This window comes from Palaemon carinicauda, chromosome 11 (assembly GCF_036898095.1).
Source record: "Palaemon carinicauda isolate YSFRI2023 chromosome 11, ASM3689809v2, whole genome shotgun sequence".
NCBI classification, from domain to species: domain Eukaryota; kingdom Metazoa; phylum Arthropoda; class Malacostraca; order Decapoda; family Palaemonidae; genus Palaemon; species Palaemon carinicauda.
Window position 1 is genome coordinate 70,432,218 of NC_090735.1, and position 19,387 is coordinate 70,451,604.

The 19,387-nt window shown below is 41.6% G+C and overlaps 1 protein-coding gene across 2 annotated transcripts in view; it reads right to left on the reverse strand.

Moving 5' to 3' along the window:
* LOC137650062 (protein CIP2A-like) overlaps positions 1-19,387 on the reverse strand; it is a 309,476-nt gene that overhangs the window by 58,087 nt on the left and 232,002 nt on the right. For both annotated transcript variants that reach the window (XM_068383107.1, XM_068383108.1), the window contains exon 10: positions 18,319-18,557. In XM_068383107.1, the coding sequence (XP_068239208.1) occupies positions 18,319-18,557 (239 nt within the window). The remainder of the gene's footprint in view (positions 1-18,318; positions 18,558-19,387) is intronic.

The window sequence follows — 19,387 nt, forward strand, 5'->3', positions numbered from 1 at the left end:
TAGACACTCGACGTCAAGTTCAACTGCTGGAAGCTTGACGCCATGGAACTGCACGACACTTGGCGTTACGTCTAACTGCCTAATATTCGATGTCAAGTTCAACTGTTGGAAGCCAGATGCCATGCAACTGCTTGACGTTCAGCGTCACGTGACTCTCGGAACAATGACGTTCGCGATTTAGATGCTTGGAACTATGCTAGACACTCGGCGTCCTGTTTAACTGCTTGACACTCGACGTCAAGTCCAACTGCAGGACGCTTGACGCCATGCAACTGCTTGACAATCGCCGCCACGTGACTTTCGGAACAATGGCGCTCGCGATTCACACGCTCGGAACTATGACGTTCGCGTCTAGAACAATCGCTCATCCAAAGTTCCAAACATCGTGTCAAACTCTTACAGCATCGTAAGCAGTGCTGGACGTTCGACGTCCAGCTGGATGCTTGACGTCCTACTGGAGGCTCGATGACGTCATGCTCGGTGTTACGTGTCATGACTTCCACCTAGTTAACGCTTGGCGTGATGTAGTCCATTCCTTAACGCTAGTTTATTTATCTAGAAGGAAGTGAAATACTTAATAGCCAGCTCTGTCTGTGAGCTGAGTCAACAAAGTGAAGATAACACTTTTAACCCGCCTTACCTACGGCAAGGGCGAACGTTCTGTGAAGCGTCAACAGGAACGCTCGAGGGGACTTCTGCTCGGGTCTTACAAGACGCTCGGCGCCAAGCTAACGCCTCTTGTTTCCTTTCGCCGATCGACATTCCTTCTCCCAGGGGTTGGGGAGCTTTTAGAACTAAAAACTTGCACTTTTGAACTTTCACATGAGACCGAAAGTAGACATGCCCGTTGTGAGAGATATTACTATTCTGTCAAGAGCTTGAATGAGTAAGCAATAGGTATTCTCTGAATCCTATATAAAATGTAACAAAATATTTTATATAAAATATTAAATGAACAGATATAGGAATAAAGTATATATATATAAAAGTAAACAACCCTTATTACTTAAGGGTCTCAAATAAAAGATGATTAGCCACATTTTACAATTGGAACATCTATATATATTATAAAAAAATATTAGCATTCCCAAAAACGAACAAGTAAACAACGATACAAAGAATCGTGAGACTATATCGATTGTCATGAATACTACATAGTGTAAAATCAACTGTATGCTAATTTTCTTTAATGTCTGCAAAAAGATTAGCTAAAGAAAAAATACTAAAAGGACAAACATTTTTGTAAAATAACATATTCCTTTTTATCTTATAAAACTTAAATACTTTGGTTTTTAAGAAGAATTTCCTTTCATAAATAACGATACAAAGAAATTTGTAATACTGTATCGATTGACTGAGAACTGCGTAGCGTAAATTAAACTGAACGCTAGTTTAGTTAATCTTTGAAAACACATCGAAGATTATCTAAAGAAAGTATACTAAAAGGAAAAAATAACATAATCCTTTTATCTTATAAGATAGTATTCACTTATCAAAGAAAGAAATTGCAAGTCATACTATAGCTTACGTCATATGACTGTGACATAATAGAGTAGGCAGGGTGTTTACCTACCGTTAGTTTACAGTAGGTTGAAAAAACTTCTAATCCTACCTTTCAACCTATAAACATAGCGATCAATTACCAAACAAAACCAAAATAAGCGAATGCCAATAACCAATTTAGGAATACATCACCAAGATAACTCCAAAATTCAGGTTAATAAAAAGTGAATATCCGACGATGTTGCCTGCGTGAGTGCAGAGAAAATCTGAAGATACAGGGAGTGGTTCTAAGTACCGTCGCGTGAGGGCTCACTGGTGGTACACCTGGCTACTCAATCTGCAGTTGCCGCAAGTTTTGAATTTCTGCCGTGACGTCAGGGACTTAAGCTATACAGTATATATATCCACCGGGTAAGTCAGATGTTTAAAATTGAAGATAGACCTCGAGTGTTGCCTGAAAAACGAGCTGGGGTGGTACTCCTCGTCCGAGGGAAGGCTGCTCTCATCTCTGGGAGGCTTAAGAGACGGTATCGTTTGGACTCTGACCAGAGCCCGGAGGCCAAGTGGTACAGCACGACGCATCCCCTTTCCTTCAGATGCATCTGAAGGGAGAGTTCAACCCGGGGAAGGGCGGAGGAGGTTGACTCCTCAGCGAGGATTTCCGTATGTCAACCGTCCTCTTAGGTCCGTTTCCTGCCCGAGTCTCATAGAGATCCAAGAAACAGAGGGGATGGTATTCCTGTCCCTACTTGTACCCCAGAACAACTTGCGGGCTTGAAGAACCGAAGTGAAGCGGTGACTTATGAGACTTACCCACTGCTGGCTGAAAGTGCGTCTTGTAGACTTAAGTCTTCTGCCATCGTCATCCTATGATCCTGTCGATCTGTGGAAAAAACTTCTGCATGACGACAATGAACGTATCAAAGGGTGCATGTCCAATATAAGGAAGCCGGGGTATCTTTTGAGATTTTCTTCAATCCTCCGATCTCGATAAGCTTGAGGTGAAGTCTCAGTGGTAACAGATATCAGCCACTGAGTCTGCTAGGATCAACCCGTCGTACCGAAGTCTTCAAAGAATGAAGCCGATCCTGACAAATTAGGTTGCCACTATGGATGACCTTCTTGAGAGAAATTGCTAGATGGTCAAAGATACTTCCATGATAATGGCATTCCAGAATCTGGGAGTAAGAGTCCTAGTGGTGGAACGCACCCAGGAAGTCTTGTGGACTAACTGTTTGTTTGACCATATGCCTTCTCCTCGCCGAACTGAATTTGAAAAAATAACCAGTTCCAGAATTAAAGGACGTTCATAACGCGTAGGTAAAGAGAGAATCGCCATCACACTTCCAAGGTGGGAGGAAGAGAAAAAGTGTATTCTCTCGTAGTTGAGCTGCAAATTCAGTGTCCTTGTTGGAAAGAGACGCATATTCCAAATTCATAGGAGGGGACCCACCACAAGGTAACCTCCTCAAGGACAAGAAAAATGGAGTTATCTCTTGGATAAGAACATCGATGATGTCCACAGCAGCCCTTTCCTGGTTATGACCAAGAAGCATCTTCTTGGTGATGCGAGAGACAAGGAAGTCCACATCTGCGGCTGAGCAGCTACAACCGGAAAAGTAGCACTTCTACCATACCAATCTCGGCGGTGTTCCCAGGTGGTCACTCATTCAAGTACTGACCAGACCACACGTTGCTTGTCTTCGCTGATCGGACGAGAAGTGGCATTTCCAGCATGGTAAGGCTGATCAAGCTAAGGGTTAGTCAAATATGCTTCTCCTGAAGATAGTCCCACTGAATTCAATCCCCTGGAACAGCGGGAAGGAAAAAAAGGGGGGAATAACCCCACGGGATTATGACTCCTGATGCAGGTAAGAAAGGCTGAGGAGAAGATCCAAGAATTGGCCCAAAAATCATGAAAGAGATCTAACAAGTTCTTGAACTTGTGGAGAGAGGGGAAGCAAATAACCCAAAGGGATTATGTTCATAAGATTCGTTAAGAGTCATTGAAGAGATGGCAGAGGGAAGTGGTAGGAAGACTTTGATTGCAGCAACCCATTGTGTAAAACTGTGTTCCAACTACATGGTGGCAGCATAAAGGCGAGGGTGCATGTGCAACTAATGAAGTTCGTTTATTCAAAGATGTCGACATGTAAATTAACCATGTATCAAAAAGAGACAGAGCAGAAAAGGTGACCTAGTCCCTTAAGCCAGCCATACAAACAGAGGACTGGCCGTAAGGTTTGTCCTTAAGGACTGGTATGTTACTGGGTATCGGGTATCAAGTACAATTGGTAGCCTACATCTAATTTTGAAAATCCCAAAATTTGATACTTTTTACTTTCTTGATTTTGTATATAAATAAATCTATGAAATCTGACTTGAAATAATCACAAGAAGGAACGTGACAAGCATTCTCTGTTTGCTTCTACGTGGTGGTGATTTGTCCGCTACGGTGTTAATGTGCTTATTTCTGTTGAAGTCATTATAGGACTACCTTTTCTGTTTATCCCCATTAATCCAAGAGTCCAAGTGTCCTACTGGTAGGAATATACTAGATGGATTTTTAGACCTTTCTGGAGATTATCTCATGCTGAAGCACTACTGCACTTTTAATTAGGCGTACTTGTTTCTGCGTAAATAGAAATTTGAAAATGATTGCGTTTATATAGGCAGAGAAATTATCAGTAGTCGCTTTATTTTACACCTTCATTTTCTCCTATGAAGAGAATTAAAAAACTTAATCAAAATATTTCTTCCTTTTGTTTCAGTAACTGTTTAACATCAGAATACACGATACTATTGGACGAATAAGGCAGAATACTGTGTGGGTTTTAAAGATAAAATACAATATGAAAAAGGAGAGGAAATTTGGGGAAATCATAACTTGGTGAATGAAAATGTGAGGGGAAAACCTAAAATAAAGATGAATGCAATGTATAATATAACAAACTTGTGATGTGCAATCAGTTTATATTTATAATATAAAAAGTGCTCCAATCAAAGGACAAAGTATGGAATAGGCGAGTCAACCCCGTCAGCATGCTAGACTGTGCCCACCCACGCATGAGACTGGCAGGCGATACTGCCAATCATGAAGGGACTGGCCTGCCAGCTCAAACAAGCTGACAGGATGAGAGGACAGGGTAGTCGCGACAGGTTTGCCGTGATTACCCCCCAATACACGATAAGGATTGGCGCGATTAAAACGTCCATAAGGAATGAACGTTTGAACTGGCGAGATGATAGATGCATCAGGAAACCGATAGTAACGTACTTGTGTGAAAAAAGTTCTCAGGGGCAAGAAACGTATTGAGCCTTACTTTACCTTATTGCCTTATTCTATGTTTGGGTACCCCCCAGGTCCCTCAGTGTAAGGCACCTCGTATATCCACCAGAGAGTTGCTAATGCATCTTCCGGTGTATTTTGCATCTTCCAGTCTTGGATAGTCTGGGATGCATCTTAGGCGTTTATCAAGCTTATTCTTAAACACATCTACGCTTACTCCTGATATGTTTCTTAGATGAGCTGGCAGCGCATTAAATAGTCGCTGCATTATCGATGCTGGTGCGTAGTGGATTAATGTCCTGTGCGCCTTCCTTAGTTTTCCTGGTATAGCTTTTGGCACTACAGTATTAATCTACCTCAGCTTGCTCTTTCTGATATTTTTAGCTCCATGATGTTTTCACTAATTCCTTCTATTTGCTTTCATGCTTGTATTATCATGTAGAGTTCTCTTCTACTTTCTAGACTGTATAGTTTTAAAAATTGCAGTCTTTCCCAGTAGTCAAGGTCCTTAACTTCTTCTATTCTAGCAGTATAGGACCTTTGTACACTCTCTATTTGTGCAATATCCTTTTGGTAGTGTGGGTACCATCTCACATTGCAGTACTCGAGTGTACTACGTACATAAGTTTTGTAAAGCATAATCATGTGTTCAGCTTTTCTTGTTTTAAAGTGTCTGAATAGCATTCCCATTTTTGCTTTACATTTAGCCAAGTGTTGCTATTTGGTCATTGGATAACATTCCTATTTAACATTACACCAAGGTCTTTCATTGCTTCCTTGGTTGTGATTGTCTAGTTATTAGGTCCCTTGTATGCATATACCATTCCTTCTGTTTCCATAATTTAATGATTCAAATTTATCGGAGTTAAATACCATCCTATTTATCTCCGCCCATTCATATATTTTGTTTAGACCTCTTTGTAGTGAGTTCCTATCTTCATCATAAGTAATTTCTCTATTTATTCTTATATCATCGGCAAAACTTCTCACTACAGAGTTTTTAACATCACAGTCCATGTCTGAGATCATAATAACAAACAGCAGTGCAGCTAATACCGTACCCTGTGGCACGCCAGATATTACCTGATCTTCATCTCATTTCTCGTCATTTGCAACCACTATCTGTTTTCTGTTTTGCAGGATTTCTTTTACCCATTTTCCTCTTTCCCACAATATTATGCTTTCTCATTTTTTTCTCTAATATATCATGGTCTACCTTGTCAAAGGCTTTTGCAAAATCTAGATAGATCACATCAGTGTCTTTTTCATTTATCATATTTTTGTATATGTTTTCATAGTGTGCTATCAGTTGGATTTGTGTACTTTTTCTGGGCACAAAACCGTGTTGACCCATATTAAACAAATTATTTTTAACCAAATGATCCATTATTTTCTTTTTTATTACCCTCTCATACACTTTCATAATATGTGATGTTAGACTAACAGGTCTATAATTGCTTGCCTCTAGTCTTGATCCACTTTTGAAGATAGGGGTTATATAAGCTAATTTATGTTTAACATATATCTCGCTCATATCTACACTTTGTCTTAGCAGTTGCAAGCGGCTTCGCGATAGTGTTTGCAGTTTTTTTTAACAAAATCGCTGGAACTCCATCTGGTCCTGCTGCCGATCCATTTTTAATTTCGCTTATAGCCTTGACAATATCTGCTTCATTAATATCTATATCCGTTAGATATTCAACATTTTCTTCTCTCATTTCTGTTTCATTATTCTCATACGCAATTCTTGGCGTGAACTCACTCTTATATTTTTCTGCTAATATGTTGCATATTTCCTTTTTTTCATTCGTTAGCCGTCCTTCAATTCTTAGAGGGCCTATTTCTAATCTCCCTTTATTCATCTTTTTTGCATAGGAGTAAAGTACTTAGGTGTTTTTTTTATATTTTGAAGTGTCCTTTCTTCTAAGTCCCTTTTTTTCATTTTCTTTCGATTGCATAATCTTTTGTTCTGCATTTTCTATCTTATTTTTTATTTCCATCATTTTCCATTCATCTTTTCTTTTGCTAGATTTTTCTTCCACTTTCTAATTTTCTGAAATAAGATCCTTCTGTCTCTTGGTATGCATGTCTGTTGTTTATTATTTTTTTCGGTACATATTTTTCAACAATTTTCTCCTGTCCATATTTACCTATACTGTATATTATCACTTACGAATACATTTTTCCATTTTTTGTTCAGTTCTTCATTTATTTCTGACCATTTTATATTCTTACTATAAAAATTTTATTTTCCATATCCTTCCCATCGTTTTGTGCTTTGATTATCTCTGCGATCACTTGCTTTGGAATTGACTATTAATTCTATGGCATTGTGGTCTGAAATTCCCGTGTTATACGCTATTTCTTTAACATAATTCACCTCATTCACAAATACTGAATCTGGGACATTTTCCTTTCTTGTTGGAATGTGGTTTATTTGTTGCATATTATGTTTTAATAGCATATCTTGAAGCTTTTCAAATTGCCTCTTATCTTCTGCGCTACTTTTACTCTCTTTTTTATAAGTATATATACAACCACTTTTTTGGGCTCAAGCCATGTCGTCCTGATGGAAGGTTCCTATAAGTAGCATTCTAAGGTATATTTGCTACAGTGATACTCCCAGAGAATTTACCTTTAGGTCTACAGAATTCTAACTCCTGGTGCGAATATCCTTAAAATTTCTCTTAAGGATATCGCATAAATCAGGGGACGTATATCTTGATACGACACATAGCGATCTTCACGCCGAATAGCGTTTTCGCTTCGAGGGGGAAAGTGGCAAAAATAGAAGGGGAGCTGTTATCAAGGTACCCTTCCTCCCGTACAACTATTGAGTATCTAGATGGCGTGTCATTCCTATTGCTGTAGCGGTTTCGCACGGTGATTTTCCCTGTTGCTCTATCGTATACGCTCTAGTTTCGTGGATTTATCATGCAATCTCCAGCTTCTTCTGCCTCTGGAAAGTTGAGTATTTGATCTTTACAGTGTATAAGTTTTAGCTCCTGCTTCACAGTGAAATTAGAGTAATTTTAGGTGTTTGGAGCTTAGCCGGTCACCGGAGGGACCATGGGCGTTGTCGTTCATAACGCATGTGTTATTTAGTTAGTCGAACGACATTCCCGGTTGTAATAGCACTTATATTTTGACACTATTCAAATAAAGTAATACTGGGATGATTTTTATTATGTTGATTGTATTCTTTAGGGTTTCGGCGATTTAAGTAACCGAACCTCGCCCGTGCTAGGCTTCCTAGCCTACGCGCTTCAGTTTACTATCATGCATAATATAAGTCTACTTTCCTAGTGGTAATAGCATTAATAAATATAACCTATTTAGGCACATGATACTTGTAAAGATTTATACGTAACATTGCATACATTTACTCTTCCTATCGATCGTATACGTTAAGAGTTTCGGTGATATAGGTAACCGGAGTCTCACCCTGCGCTAGGCTAGATAGCCTATGCGCTTTAGTATACTTTCATACATGTTCCCGGTTTACCCTCGTGTATAGTTTTATCAATTCATAAGGAGATAGATATCTCCTAGAATTATTATATAACTCGATACTCGTCTCCAGTGGATATTTAGAGGTAATCCCTTCTCCCTCTGAGAGCCGCCCAGGCGACAACCCTATTTTGGTCCTGCCATAGAGTAGACACTCAGGCTTGACTAGGCTAGGGTTTTTTGTCTCTTAACCTTGCCGGCGGGTAGCCGGCTTTGGGTTTCTTGACAGAACCTCAGAGTATTCAGTCTTTCTGACGGGAGAGCAGCAGGGTGAGTAGTCACTCCCCTGCCAACATGGGAGGCTATACCTCCCAAGACTGCACCTGAAGTGGTTGTATGATGCCGCCACCTTCTCCCCTGCGGTCTAGAAGACTAATCCAGTGTTGGCAGACCCTAGGCTGAAGAATAGATATTCTTCTGCTGCCTAGGATGGCACCGACACTGAAACAATGTTTCTTCCCTGTTGAGAGACGGCGGCAATCTTGCCGCCTCCTCTTAACACCATTTCGGCAGACCCTAGGCTGAGGAATAAATATTCTTCTGCCGCCGATATTGAAACAGAGTTTCTTCTTTGTGTGGTAGGGGCGGCAACCCTGCCGCCTTTTTCCACACTTTGTACAGGACCCTTTTCCCTGCCCCCTCTGTCTTTTAGCGATGGCCTAGCCATCGCAACACTTTGGCCGTCGTCCTGCAATCTCATCGTTTGTCGGCGGGTTGTGGGGCCGGCCGGGGCTCCTACATAACAGCTGTTTAGTCGCCCAGTCTTCCCTTATGGACGCAAGGTTCCGGGAAAAGCTATGCCGGCTGTGGCGGCTGCCGGTGGGAGACCCCTATTCTGTAGTGTTCTCAGTCCTCTCTTGGACTGCCATCCACATACCCGGGGCCGGCAGTGACTGGCAACGGTTTGTGTGAATGGATGGAAGCCTGAATGATACATTCTCCCCTTCCATTTGAACCTTCCTTCCGGAGGAAAGCAGTAAGATTAAGTACTTACACCTTTATTTATTGTTAACAAACATTTAATAAGGTAACCCTTCACTCCATGCTTTCTCTCTCTCTGTCAGCTAGTGCCGCCAGGTAATAACCCAGCCGGCGTCTGGATCGTGCTGCCGGGTGCTAGCCTAATTATACTGCAGACAGAAAACTATAGTATATATTATACAGTAGTTATTTTCCAACATACCCTATGTATCCTTGCACAGTCTATTGTTGAGACCAGTTATATATTGAAGGAAAAGATTTCTTTCAACAGACTGATAGATGATCAGTTACCATTTACCCACATTATTAAAACCTTGGGAAAGGTCAGTGTTAAGTTACACTTATCTACTCCTAGGGGTTAGAACCCTTCCCTTGGGTTTCCTGAATAGGAAAACTCTAGGTTTTAATTTTGGTGCAGGTCAGAGCAATTGGCTGGACAGGAAACACAAGTATGTGTCTTTCCTAGTTCTTTTCTAGCTTGTCTATCCTAAGCTATAATGCTAAAATATTAATAATAGTATTTTATATAGTTGTTTATCAGGTGAGATAAACTACCGCATACTCATTTAATTTTCCTCTCTTTACAGGAGGACCATCCAAAGTGCCTACAAGTCTTCTGCAACGTCAGGAGCAAGGACCACTGTGGCCATACCGAGTGCAGGGCTCATGCCCCAAGCACCACTTCCAAGGGACCTCTTCGGTACTGGGACCCCAGGACTGCGAGATTTGCAAGGCCTTGGTTACCGAGGCTTTTGATGACCCCAAGACAGCAAGTCAAGAGATGCAGCCCGAGAGAAGCTGTGCAGATGTGTTCGTGGCTTTCAGAAGAACACCACGGGACCTTACCTTCCTAGCGAACGGATGCGCTCCTTGCTGTTCCCAAAAGCGGGTGTGGAAGCCGTCGTACCCCAGACACGACCTGAGATCCCTTGCGTCCAGATTGCCGCAGATACGGACATCTCCGACGGAATGCAAGGCATGGACATCCATCAAGACGAGAGGATGTTGGAGGTGTCAAAGGACACCGAGAGGGGCCTAATAGCGGAAGGTCTCGAGGAGGAGTCCACCTTGACTCCTGAAGAAGATGATGATGATGTTGAATCAGAGTCCCTTCCGTCAGTTCCGGCTCCAGAGCCGTTACCCTCTACATCTTCTGCCCCTCCATCATATGACATGAGACAGGCAATGGCCAATCTCATGGCGTTGATGGAGAGCCTTCGCAAATAAGGTGAGGAAAGGGAGGCGAAATAGGAAAGACAAATGGCCAACTCACCGCCTCCCGTGGGTCTTACAAGAGACTCAGGGTTCAAGATCTCCCAACTTGCTCTGACGTTAATCCCTGGAGGTATGCAGAATACATGCCTATTACCAGCGGCAAGATCTTTATCTCAGAGAAGTTGGGAACCGTCCCTATTGAGGATATTGAATTCTGGTCCAACTTTCAGGCCTACCCAGACTGCTTCGTCCATCCAAAGATGGAACCAGCATCAAGGGAGGAGACAGAACCTAAGGATGTCATAGTACTTGACCACGATAAAGCACAGGCTCTTTTGTCGAGTAGCCTGAAGCAGAAGGGCTACACTAACTCTACAAGTGTCAGCCCTTAGCAAGAAACATCCCACCTTTCTTGCTCCAGCTTCGGTAGCCTTTCCCTTTACATCAAATGGTTTTAAGGCAGTAATGAAGGCAATAGAGGCAGGCGAACCTTGGCCTACACTTGACGAGTGTAGACCATTATCTCTAGCCCTGCCCATGGAAGATAAGGACTGGAAGGAAGTCCACCTTACCTTCTCAGTTGCGAAGTTGGAGGCAGATATCACTGAACGTCAGTTCAGCGAAAATCTCCCTAAGCTGTCCGACTTTCTCTTGCGTAGGGAGCAAGAGACAAAAGAAAGACTTACCGCATCTCTATCTCTGGAGAACTGTCTGGAGATGACGGCAAGCAATAGTAAAACCCTGGATATGAACATGGTCATGGCCGAAATGCATTTAGCCACTGTGGTCAAGGACCTGTATGGCTTTGTCAAAGCCAGGCGAGCATGTAGGGAGTTCGTGTTTGCTTCTGTATCGGTAAAGCACAAACCCAGGAAGCTTCCAATATCTGGGGTAAGGACCTCTTCCCGACTGAAGTGGTCAAGGAAGTTGTAGACAAGGCCGCCACGGAGAATAGAAACCTTCTCCAGAAGTGGGGCATGTCAGCGAAGAGGAAGTCTTCCCCGGATGAGGGTCCCTTGCCTAAGAGGAAGACAAAAAGACCCAGGTTGCCCTCTCGCCCTGCCAGACAGCAGCAACAATGAAAACATCCCACAGTTGCCATGACCGGGTTGCCCCGGATGGTGACTCAACCCCAACCAACCTATCAGATGGTGCCTCAGCAACTGGTTGCCCAGACACCAGCGTTTAACCCTGCATTTGAGAGGCAGACCACTATCTTTCGTCCCAAGGGTAGAGGCTCTAAACGGGGCTCCTCTAAATACCCCCTAAGAGGTAAAGGCGGTAAGGGAGGACACGGTCAAGGAGGTAAATCCTCCGGAAATCAGAAGCAATGAGTTGCTTGAGGTAGGAGGGAGACTCCAAAAATTTCAGGATCGTTGGACCTTCGATCCTTGGGCCCACAGCCTAATCATGAACGGACTTGGATGGAGCTGGAGCGAGGCTCCACCAGCATTTCCTTAATTCTTCCAACACTCCACCCCCGTACTGGAAGAATACACCCTAGAACTTTTGAGTAAGCGGGTGATAAGGAGAGCAAAGTCCATCAAGTTCCAAGGAAGGCTGTTCTGTGTTCCCAAGAAGGACTCAGAGTCATTCTGGACTTGTCGCCACTCAAGTTCATAGAAAACAACAAATTCAGGATGTTAACCCTTCAACACATGAGGACCCTGTTACCAAAAGGGGCGTACACAGTCTCGATAGACCTGGGAGATGCCTACTGGCATATTCCAGTCAACCGCCCCCTCTCCTCCTACCTAGGATTCAGGCTACAGAAGAAGAAGTATGTCTTCAGAGCCATGCCCTTCAGACTAAACATAGCCCCAAGGATTTTCACAAAACTTACAGACGCAGTCGTTCAACAACTACGCCTAGAAGGTGTCCAGGTAGTAGCGTACCTGGACGACTGGCTGGTGTGGGCAGCATCCAGGACAGAGTGTATGCAAGCATCCAAGAAAGTGATCCAGTTCCTGGAACATCTGGGATTCAAGATCAACGTCAAGAAGTCTCGACTTTCTCCAGCTCAAGAGTTTCAATGGCTTGAAATTCTTTGTAACTTAAAGTCACACTGTCTCTCCATTCCCCCCAGGGAAGAGGAGAGATAGCAGGATCTGTCAAGAGACTACTGAAATCCGACAGGATCTCAAGACGCCAACACGAAAGAGTACTGGGCTCTCTTCAGTTTGCATCAGTGACAGACCCAGTGATAAGAGCACAGCTAAAAGATGCGTCAGGAGTCTGGATAGGATACGCATCAAACGCTCGAAGAGATTTAAGAAGACCGATACCGACCCTACTACGATCACTTCTCAAGCCATGGTCGAAGACTAACCTAAAGAGGACTGTGCCCTTGCAACCACCTCCACCTTCAGTCACCATCCATACGGATGCCTTGAAGGAAGGATGGGGAGGTCACTCTCATCAACGGAAAGTCCTAAGGACTTGGTCTTCTCTATTCAAGACCTTCCACATCAACATTTTGGAGGCCATGGCAGTCTTTCTGACGCTGAAGGAACTCTCCCCTCGCATCAGCCCATATAAGACTGACCCTGGAGAGCGAGGTGATAATGAAATGTCTGAATCGTCAAGGCTCGAGATCGCCTCAAATCAACCAAGTGATTTTGTCCATCTTCCGCCTAGCAGAAAAGAGGAGATGGCATTTGTCAGCAGTTCACCTTCAAGGGTTCTGCAATCTGACAGCGGACGCTCTATCCAGGCTCACGCCGATCGAGTCAGAATGGTCTCTAGACGCAGACTCATTCTCCTTCTTCTACGTTAGGTCCCGGAACTCCAGATCGACCTCTTCGCGACGAAAGACAACAAGAAGCTACCTCGTTATGTGGCCCCTTACGAGTACCCTCTAGCGGAAGCGACGGACGCCATGTCCCTCGACTGGAACATATGGAATTGGATCTACCTGTTCCCTCCGACCAATCTTTTAATGAAGGTCCTCAACAAGCTGAGATCCTTTCGGGGGACAGCAGCTCTAGTGGCTCCCAAGTGGCCAAAGAGCAACAGGTTCCCTCTAGCATTGGAACTGAAGCTGAGGCTGGTCCCTCTGCCGGACCTAGCACTGTCTCAACAGGTCCAGAAGTCGATTGTCTTCGCTTCATCACAGAGAACCCAAAGCCTTCATCTCATGATTTTCTCTCCTTAGCAGTAAAGAAAAGATTTGGGATCTCGAAAGGCAATATAGACTTCTTAGAAGAGTATAAGTCTAAGTCAACCAGAAGACAATATGAATCATCTTGGAAAAAGTAGGTTGCTTTCGTCGAAGCCAAATCACCAAAGGAAATCTCAATGGACTTCTGTCTGTCTTTCTTTATCCACCTCCATAAACAAGGTCTGGAAGCCAACACGATAACTACGTGTAAGTCAGCTCTGACTAGACCTCTACTATATGCCTTACAAGTAGACTTGTCAAACGAAAACTTTAACAAGATCCCTAAGGCATGTGGTAGACTTAGGCCTGCAGCACCTTCAAAGCCCATTTCATGGTCCTTAGACCATGCAGTGAATAATGAGGATTGCTCTCTGAAAGACTTGACTCAAAAAGCCATTTTCTTGTTTGCTATAGCCTCAGGGGCCAGAGTTAGTGAAATAGTGGCCCTATCCAGAGATGAGGGCCATATTCAGTTCAAAGAAGTGGGAGAACTGAACCTTTTTCTTGATCCAACATTTCTCGCTAAGAACGAGCTACCCACAAAGAGATGAGGTTCCTGGAGAATCTGCCCTCTGAAGGAAGATGTCTCGCTGTGTCCAGTGGAGTGTCTAAAGGTCTATCTTCGATGAACTTCAGACTTCAGGGAAAGACAGCTCTTTAAAGGGGAAAATGCAGGATCAAACTTATCCCTAAAACAACTTAGGGCGAAAATCACCTATTTTATTCACAGAGCGGATCCTGACAGTACATTCGCAGGTCAAGATCCAAGGAAAATTGCTTCATCACTGAACTTCTTTCAGTATATGGACTGTGAGCGTCTTCGCTCATACACTGGATGGTAGTCATCCAGTGTGTTCTACTAGCATTATGCGAAGCAAGTGCATGAACTCTAGCGTTACGTGGTGGCGGCAGGTAGTGTACTAAAACCTGTCATGTAGTGCTGCGATGAACAGTGAATTGATTGGGACCATCAATTATATGGGTGAAAGTGTTGACAGCTCTCAGCGCAATACTTTGAAGTGTCACCAGGGTGACACTAAGGATTGTTCTAATTATTTGAGGTGAAGAAACATATAGATAACACTTGTGCTGTGTGTACTTACAGTGTGAATAGACATTCAACATCACAGAAATTCATATTAGAAAATTTATCAAATTTCCAAATTTATGGTGGCATTAATAAAGCTTTCCCTTTCAGGTGAAAACAAATTTTCTGTGTCATGATTGATTGATATGTTTCTTATTACATATATTAACATTTATGTTATACCTGTTACTTTATGTTGGTCATTTATTGCCAATAAATGTTATCAATATGAATTTGCATCTTATTTCGCCCTACAATTGATTTTTAATAAAATATATCAAGAGTTTTCTTACCCTTTAATAAAACTGCATATATTTACTTATAAACAATATGTATAGTTAATACCCTTGTTCTTATATGTGATACAAACATTATCTAGTAATGTTTGTTCCGATACGTTATACAAACAGAGAGACCTGTAAGTAGTTGATGCCATGTTTGTTCATATGTTATATGCAAACCTTGAGACTCCTTCCCTATGTCTAGTATGACTCTTCCCTGCAGGGGGCAGGAAGCACTAACATGATTTGTGTTTAGCAGTAATGACATATAACAGTAACGTTATATGTCTCAAAAGTCTGGATGACCAGAGGAAAAAATTGTCCCAAGGTTAAGGCACTTAAAAAATCCACAGGTACAGTACTTTCTAGTAATTCTCTGGTAAGCTTCCACCAGGACGACATGGCTAAAGCCCAAAAAACGGATTTTGAGCGAAGCAAAAAATCTATTCTTGAGTGAGATAGCCATGTCGTCCTGATGGACCCGCCCTCCTTTTCTACAGAAAAGGCCTTGGCAGGATCCCTCACGAAATTACTATATCTGTAGCACTCTGCTCAATGCTACAAGGAATGACACACCATCTTGGATACAGCACATCTAGATACTCAATAGTAGTACGGGAGGAAGGGTACCTTGATAACGGTTCCCTTCTATTTTTGCCACTTTCCCCCTCGAAGCGAAAACGCTATTCGGGGTGAAAATCGTTATGTGTCGTATCAAGATATACGTCCCTTGATTAATGCGATATCCTTAAGAGAAATCTTAAGGATATTTGCACCAGGAGTTAGAATTCTGGAGACCTAAAGGTTAATTCTCTGGGAATATCACTGTAGCAAATATCCCCTAGAAAGCTACTTATAGGAACCTTCCATCAGGACGACATGGCTACCTCACCAAAAATAGATTTTTCGCTTCGCTCAAAATCCGTTTCTTCTATCAGTTCTTTCCAATACACGAAAGGAAGGTTAAAATCTCTGGATAGGAGTATAGTCCAGTCTTCATGGTTTCTACATATATCATCTACTTTTTCTATTATTATGTCAAACTCCTTAGTATTTGGGGCCTGTAAACTACAATATTCACTAGTTTTTCAAATTCTAATTCTACCGCAATCAATTCACATTCTGTGTTGCTGTATTTTTCACAGACTTTTCCTTGATTTATGTCTCTTCCATATATTGCGGTTCCCCCTTGAGAGAGAGAGAGAGAGAGAGAGAGAGAGAGAGAGAGAGAGAGAGAGAGAGAGAGAGAGAGAGAGAGAGAGACTTGTGATATCATCCTCCTTAAATAAATGTCATAAAGATGAACAGTCACAAAGCCCACATTATCCCTTCTATCCCCAATGGACGTACTGGTATGTTTCACAAAACTCATCCCTTAACCCCCATGGACGTACCGGTACGTCTTTGCAAAAAACTGCTATATGCAATTTTTTTGCATATTTTTTATAACTTTATGAGAAACTTCAGGCATTTTCCAAAATAATGAGACCAACCTGACCTCTCTATGACAAAAATTAAGGCTGTCAGCGCAATCTAAAAAAATAATAAAAAAAAATATTGCAAAACGTGCTTGAAAAGAAAAACGCCTGAGGGTTAAGGGTAGGAAAGTTCCAAATAGCTTGGGGGTAAAAGGGTTATTATCCTTATTATTACTTGCTAAGCTACAACACTAGTTGGAAAAGCAAGATGCTATAAGCCCAGGGGCTCTAACAGGAAAAATAGCCCAATAAGGAAAGTAAACAAGGAAATAAGAGAATGAATTAACATTTAAAATAAAATATTTAAGAACAATAGCAATGATTAAAATGAATAGGTCATATTTAAACTATAAAATTTCAATGAAATAAGAGGAAGAAAAATAAGATAGTGTGGCAAGTGTACCCTCAAGCAGGAGAACTGTAACCCAAAACAGCGGTAGACCGTGGTAAAGAGGCTGTGGCACTACCCAAGACTAGAGAACAAAGGTTTGATTTTGGAGTGTCTTTTTCCTAGAAGACGAGCTTACCATAGCTAGAGAGTCTCTTCTACCCTTACCAAGAGGAAAGTAGTCCCTGAACAATTACATTGCAGAAATAAAACTCTCGAGTGAAGTATTGTTTGGCAATCTCAATGTTGTCAGATGTATGAGGACAGAGAAGAACATATAAGAATAGGCCAGATTATTCGGTGTATGCGTAGGCAAAGGGAAAATGAACCTTAACCAGAGAGAAGGATCCTATGTAGTATTGTCTGACCAGTCAAAGGACCAAATAACTCCCTAGTGGTATTATCTAAATGGGTGGCTGGTACCCTGGCCAACCTTCTACCTGTATATAAGACATGAAGATGATGATATTTTTCAAAAATGACAGAAAAGAAAAAAAGGAATAAAATAAGAAAAACCAACAAATCTTGCTGTGTAAACAGCTTGCATTACTGGTAAAATGTTTTAGCGACGTTGTGGGCAGAGAACCGGTGATGGTTAAAGAATGCTACATAGTACTTTGAACATGAATGCCAACATAGAAATCACTAAAATAAACCTTACATTATCATGAATAAGGACTAGAATAGCAAGTATTTCAGTTGGTGGTGGGGTGACGTGAGAATCCCTACGTCTCTAAGCTGGGGGTGTCAGAGGGAGTTGTGTAATGCCTTAGGTAGAAAATGTTGCCATTAGCTCTTTAGAGTGGTGTGATTCTTTATGATAACATAAAAATAGTCTCAAATAGTTCTTACACGGGTAGGAATAAAGGCTAGAATATCAGACTTCATTGATTGGCTGAAGAAAGGAGGAAGGGGAAATAATATTAGGGAGGGGAGATTTTTTAGTGTAATTTCTGAGTGTGAACTGTGTGATATACAACCATGTACAGTACTGTACTCATTTGTAAGATATAAGAGTGATTTTAACTTCAATATTTGTAAATGACGTATCCAGGACGTCATCGTGTGTAACATACGGCATATTTTGATGTCAAGCGACATCATGGTAGCAAAGGATTTAATATCAATTTATAGCTTTGCTGAAGTTATATTCCTATTGAAGTTGAAGGTTTGTATTACATAAAGGAACAAACTTTACTTCATAACGCAACTGTTGTGTTTTCTTCCACTTGCCCTTGGAGGCAGAAGGGCCTCCATACCCATACACCAGGCTATATAACCAAATCTCATACATCAATTGATAAACAGCAGGGGTGTTTCACAAGTATAAGCTAAATCACCTTTCTGTTAATGCTGACTTCAGGAAAAGAACAATAATAGTTTCATTATAGAAGGGGTGTTTCACAGTATAGGGCAAATCACCTACCTGTTAATGCTGACTTCAGGAAAAGAACAAATAATTGTTTCATTATTCTTGGAAGCAGAGCCAATACCAAGAACAAGCTTCAGTAAATTACTAAATTTGGAGACTTGAAAGGTCATTGCTAATTTCATTCGAAGACTTGTGTCGTGATTACATAGTTCTTCAACCAAAATCAAGATACTGTTGATGAGATGGAGCTTCTGAGGACTTAAATGCATGGCTTCATCCATGTCTAGAGATACCTAGAGGAACAAGATAATACTATAAACATCACTATTGTATGCCATCATACGAAAAACTTGTTAAAAAAAAAGCCTATACCTATATATAAAAAAGATATAAAATCCTACTAGATAACATATGCAGAAAAGGACCAAAATCTGAGAGAGAGGCTAACCACAACACATCATCATCATCTCCTCCTATGCCTACCAACGCAAAGGGCCTTGATTAGATTTCGTCAGCTGTCTCTAACTTGAGATGATGAATGGAGAAGTATTGAATTAAAAATTCAATACTTCTCCATTCATCGTCTCCGACTTCACGCTTCATAGTCCTCAGCCATGTAGGTCTGGATCTTCTAACTCTTCTAGTGGAGCCCAGTTAAATGTTTGGTTAACTAATCTCTCTTGGGGAGTCTGAAGAGCATGCCCATACCAACTCCATCTACCCCTCACCATGATCTCATCCACATAAGTCACTCAGGTAATCTCTCTTAAGAGTTTCATTTCTAATACCTTCCTGACATTTAACTCCTAATATTATTTTGAGGGATTTCTCTCAAATCTACTAACTCTGTTGGAGATTGTTTCATTGTCATACCAGGATTCATGTCTAAACAGTAACAACAATCTCACTCAATTGATATATAGCCTGATTTTCATATATAAATTCAAGACGATTCGATATACAAATTTTACTTATCATAGCCATAGTCTGATTTGCTTTTTTCAATCTTTCATTTAACTCCAATTCTAAAGACCCTGTATTAGAGATCATAGCTCCTAAATATTCATATAATTTTACCTCATTAATCTTTTCTCCTTCCAATGATATTTCATCTTCCATTGCA